The sequence below is a fragment of the Vigna unguiculata genome, chromosome 3, assembly GCF_004118075.2.
Source record: "Vigna unguiculata cultivar IT97K-499-35 chromosome 3, ASM411807v1, whole genome shotgun sequence".
NCBI lineage: Eukaryota > Viridiplantae > Streptophyta > Magnoliopsida > Fabales > Fabaceae > Vigna > Vigna unguiculata.
In genome coordinates this window covers 35,971,622-35,977,445 of record NC_040281.1, presented here as the reverse complement: position 1 = coordinate 35,977,445, position 5,824 = coordinate 35,971,622, and the positions used below count along the sequence as shown (strand labels likewise).

General features: G+C 39.4%; 1 protein-coding gene across 1 annotated transcript; it reads right to left on the bottom strand.

Annotated features, from left to right (window-relative positions):
* Positions 1 to 2,184: 2,184 nt before the first annotated feature.
* LOC114179410 lies at positions 2,185 to 4,241 on the bottom strand. The gene is made up of 2 exons (XM_028065746.1): positions 2,956 to 4,241; positions 2,185 to 2,668 (listed from the first exon to the last, which is right to left on the bottom strand). Exons 1-2 carry the CDS (start codon positions 3,505 to 3,507, stop codon positions 2,654 to 2,656), a joined length of 567 nt encoding a protein of 188 aa, XP_027921547.1. The 5' UTR covers positions 3,508 to 4,241; the 3' UTR covers positions 2,185 to 2,653.
* Between the last annotated feature and the right edge of the window lie 1,583 nt (positions 4,242 to 5,824).

Genomic DNA, 5,824 nt, shown 5'->3' with positions numbered 1-5,824 from the left:
TCTGGCCCGCCAAACCCGTGTGGATCACTGGACTCGCCCGTCCTGCTTGGACCATCGGACCCGCTGACCCGTCTTGGTTGTCAGGTCGGTTCAGCCTGTCTCTGTCTTCAAGCCCACCCAGATCGTCAGGGTCGTCAGTCCTATTTGGGTGTTCGGGCCCGGCCGACCCATTTATGTCGTAGGGTAAATCCAGTCTATCTGGGCCGTTGGGCCAACCCGACACATCTTGGTCGTCGGGCCTACCTGAGCGGTGTGGGTTGTCGGGCTTGACCGACCTGTTTGAGTTGTCAAGCTCGCCCGACCCATATGTGTCATCAAGTCACCTCGTCCGTCTAGGTCGTCGGACCCCCTTACTTGTCTAAGTCGTCGGGCCCACCTGACCCGTTTGGGTTGTCGGGCCTGCCCGACCTGTCTCGATCATTGGGCCCGCCCAGGAGTCGTCGGGCCCGCCCGACCCGTCTCGATCATCGGGCCTGCCCGACCCGTTTGTGTCGTTAGGTCGGTTCGATCTATCTAAATCGTCTAGTCAGCCCAACCTGCCATGGTTGTCGGGTTTGTCAGGTCCGTTTGGGATTGAGTTCAGAGTCTGAGGTTGAGTGAGAAGAATTTCAAATTCCACCTTTTTTAGGGTATTTGAATTTCTTCTAATTTAGCTAATTGAAATACTTCAAAAATATGTATGCATTTTAAATGCTTTTTAATTTCTCTATCCAAACAAAGCATTTCATTGCAAAGAATTTCAAATTCTCCAAATAAATGAATCACCCTCTTGAATTGCCTCATTCAAACACACCATAAAGGAACCTAGGGAACAGCTCAAAACTAGAATGCTACCTGAAACTCAAAATCTCACAACCTAAAACCCCCAAAAACACTTCAAAAACTAGGCTAAAACTAAGCTTAAGGTAAAGGACTAGAAAAACTAACTAGACAAGATTAAAAAGACTTAAGAAAACTTAAAACAAACTCAGAAACTACTTCCTAAAAGGTTTACCAAAAATCACTGCCTAAAACTAGAGCTATTCTACCAAATTACCCCAAATGCATATGCAAGCATGAAACTAACCTATGGAACTGTAATCTAACTATCCTAACAAGTTTCTAATGGCAAAATATAGAGCTATTCTACCAAATTACCCCAAATGCATATGCAAGCATGAAACTAACCTATGGAACTGTAATCTAACTATCCTAACAAGTTTCTAATGGCAAAATATGACTAAAAAACAACTCAAACTGCCAAAACTAACCACAACTCAAAATCTAACTACCTAGGACCTAAAACTAGTACTAAACTAGGTTAAAAACTCAAAATCAGAGAACTGCATTAAACTACTGCAAGAAAATTTTATAAAACTACTTGGACAACTTATAATTAGAAAAAGAAAGGTGGAAAACAAGTCACAACTCAAAAACAACAAGAGAACTAAAAGCTGTCTAGTGGAACCTAAGAAAAATGAACTAGAAATGGCTAAGAATGAGCTAAGACTGAAAACTGTACTAATCTATCTATTAAAAATACTAATCCACTACCTAGACACATTCTAAATGCTAAAAGGAATACAAAAACTAAGATAAAAGTCCAAAACAGCAGCAAAATTAAAATCTGGTGTATGCAGACCTCAAAATGCACTAAAGAACCAACTCCACAAACTGTTTGCCAACTTTGAAATCAAACTGCAACCACCACAGTGCTCCAAAAAGTACATTTTATCATTCAAATCAAAGTTAATTGAGTCAGGAATCCATTGCAACAAGAATCAACTCAATTGGATCACTGTGGAGGAAGTTATGGGCCAGACAAGCAAGGGAGTGCAAAGCTGTCAGAATTACGTTTTTATGCAACTTAAAACGAATTTTTCATGCTAAAACTTATGAAGAATAACTATGCAAGCAAGTTCTAATTCATCAAACTAACCTAAAAGCACAATTATATATTAAATAAAACTAAAGATGCAAAATATGACTATGTGAACCTAAGAAACTAGATTAAACCAGCAAAAACAGGACAACAACCTATTCTATTCTCAAAACAGCAATTAAAACTAACCAAACTAATTCCTACAATCACTAAAGGAAAAACTGAACACGTAAAATAACCTAGACTCAATGGAAAAGAAGATAAAACTAACCTACTCCTAAGCTACAACAGCTTATCTGTGTTAAAGTGGCCACAAATCAAAATTAATTCTTTTAATTTTTATGTAATACAAACTATGTTCTATCATTCTAATTTCTATACTATTTCCCATATTAGCTATTACTACAAAAACTATCATACAAATCATAGTACTACCGCTATTCACAAGGTCTAAGATTTGACTTTTCATCCTTTTTCCCTTGTGCACTCTTATTCTGGCCAGATTGCCTTCTCTGATTTGCTCGGCCTCCATACTCTGCTGCAGCAGTATAAGAACTCCATCCAGTGTTAGGATTTGGATATTTGAAACCTTATTTGAAGCCTTTGTGCCATTCACAGCAGCTGCACCTGTTTCATACTCGGAAAACAAAACTCCACCAATGTTATTAACATCAAAATCAGCATTGTAAACTCCATTTAACTCTACTGCTTGATCATCAAATTCTACTTCAACGTTAATATGTAAATCAACAGCAGAATCAGTGCTAAACTCCAAGTCAGCCAAGTCAACTTTCAAATCCACAATCCCTGCAAAACTTCCATTCTCAGTCAGCATCATATTCTTCAGCAGAAAATGCAATAAAATCTGAACAAACATTATCAAAACTGGTTGTTGATATATTAATGTGATCCACAACATTGATTCCATCAAAATCATGAGTACGAACATGGAAATTAGAGAAATCAGTAGTGGCAGAATTAAGCTCCAAAGGTGCAGTGTGTGAGAGGTGGAAAGCATCAAAATCAGGTGCAGGATCATCTAAAACAACTTGAAATTCCATTTCAAAGTACTGCATAACTAAAGTATGACTAACATCCTCAATAGGTGCTTCAAGACATGTTTTAGCAGCTGAAAAATCAGTATGACAATCAAAATCAGGAGCTTCAACTACTAATGCTTCTTTGGTTATTGCTTCCTCCACTGATTTACAAAGACTTGTCTCAGATTCCCTCCTTTCTAGCTTTTTCACTGCTGCCACTAATTGAGCCATTTGATTGCTCAAGTCTTGAATTTCTGAAATTAAACTACCTTGCTGTAATTGATCAAAGAATGGTCCATCCATCTGTAACAGCTGCTGAAAGTATGGCTGCTCAAATTGGGACTTATTAACTTGGTTGCAATATGGCTCTGCATACTGTTGGGACTGACTGACATTTCCCTGTTGATATGGTGCACCAAATGGTTCCCAACATGGTTGCGATAGCTGCTGATTTTGTGGTTGATATGGTCCAGCATGCTGCTGCAGGAAAGATGCGCTATATGGCTGCCAAACCGGGTTAAAACAGGGTGCAAAATGCATCCTATGAGTATATAGTTGAGGATAGTGAAATGAAGAAAAATTCTCATATGCAGAAGGGTTATACATACTATCTAATAGATGTAGCTACTAGTTACTAACTCTAACTATTAGGTACTAGCTCTAATTACTAACTATTAGGTACTAGCTCTAATTACTAACAACTAGCTTCTAGCTGTAACTACTAACTCTAACTAACTTTACTAGCGAAAACTTGATTTCAATTTGGATAACATTGAATTGGTAATTGAATGACGCAATTGGATGTGGATTAATACTGGGAAAATTATTTAGGATTGAACTCGTACTATGGAATTACTGGGTTGCAGGATAAGGAAGATTTTGGGTAACACGGAGGTGCTGGGGATTCTGGAAAGGCCCAGAATTGTATGCACCGCCTGGTGGCACGTTTTTGCCGCCAGACGACATGCGGGAACCAGCAGTTTTATGTTGGTAGGGTCGTGTGCATGCCGGGGAAATCTGTTGGGGGGAAAACCAGTGAAAATAAGAGGAAAACTGGATAATTCGCATTTTATAGATATTGGAAGAGAGAAATATGATTTGGGTTTTGGAAGAATTGGGACTCGAAGAATGTGCAAATGAGGTTTAGTTGAATGAGATTAAGCATAGGGGGTTGCAGAATATAACTTAGAATTATAGTTCCTCTGTTGGATTGCCTAAGTTGAGTTTATGGTGTAATGGTATGCTAAAGCTTAATTGTTGTGTTGCATGGGATTAGGGGAAATTGCAAAAATGTTTGGGGACAATGATGGAAAATAGGTATGATCGGGTGATGTGGTATACTGTTGAGGAGCATGGTTTGTTCTTAGTTAATATTAAGGATGGCATAATTAAGTGGGAGAATATATGTGGGACTAGGTATCTTAACAACGCATAAGAGGTGTAGGTTTCAAGACCTGATGAATGAGATGCAAGTAACTTGGTAATTCTGCAGTGGGCTTGTGATGCTTTGAGTGTGTTAACATATGCTCTATTGTGTCAAATCAGTACAACTCGATTTACTGGTATAGCGTCTGGAGATAAGGTCGAAACCGCAAGGGGATAGCTACAAAAACAGAGAGGTTCTAGAGCGTGTAGCGCTTGGTGGTGAGGATGATCATGCCGGGTGACAGTTGTGTGGGAAGTGGCCACTAGAAGGTGTGGCGTCTAACAGTGAGGAGGGTTCCGCCAAGGGATACCTACAAAATAAGAAACCTCTGGCGCGTGGCCCTTGGCAGCATGTGGCTTCTGCCAGGCAGTCTGCATCTCACTTTCGCTTGGTAGCACGTAAACAGCGCCAGGCAGTAGCGCAAGGGACAAGGATTGTTCCATTTGGAGTGTGCGTGGTCTACTACGCTTTGGATGATACCTTGAGTATGGAACTTGTTGAGAACATTCCTAGAGTTATGGCTCGGAATGGAGGGTAGACACATGGAGATCCCAGGTTGTGGCTTGGTGATATGAGAAATCTGGTGTGAGCATGCGAGTTGTGGCTCGTATGGTTTGGCTCCACTTGATTGGTAATCACGGGTAGTGGTCAATGATGTTGTGAATCTTGTGTCGAGAATACGAATTGTGGTTCGTATTTGAGAGCTCCACCTTGTGTTATAGATGGTGGTTCGTAACATGTTAGTTTCGCACGTGTAATCTACGAGTGGTGGCTTGTAGAGGTGGAACCACGAGATATGGTTTGTGGCAAGAGTAATCTTAGGTCATCATCTGAGGATGTAGAGCGTGGATGAACATGGTGGTGGCTATGTTTTCTAGAATTGGAGGATGGAGGTTCTCTTATGAGTGTGTGTTCACATTATATTGTTTAATATTTATTTATTCTGTAAGCTCACCCTATATGCTTATGTTTCGTGATGATTGTGTAACTTGTTACATGAGAGCAGATGATGTTTTAGGTTGTGTTAGTAAGGCATAGTGTCGGAGTGGGGGCTAGAGACTATGGTTCTTTGACGACCTGTTTTACTATTTTATAGCTTTATGGTTTAAACAGTTTTGGAACTTGTTTTGTAATAATTTACTTCGGATATTGAAGTTATAGCGTGATTAATAAAGGTTTTTAATTTGCTCGCTTTTTGGGGAAACAAACTTATTAATTACTTGTGGTTCATTTCTTTTTATTTTATTAAAATTAGTAATATTTGACCAGGTGTTACATAACCCCTTGAGTCGAAACTCTGCAGTGTTTGAAAACCACCACAAGTGCACATCAACATGAGTCTGAAGTTAATTTCATATATCTGGATCATTGAGTCTAGAGTCATTTGTTTATGATGCATTTGTATAATTATATGTTTGGTTGGTGAATCTGATTGCCTTTAAATTTATGATGTATAATTTTATATATATTAGCTTACCCTTGTGCTTGTTTTGTGTA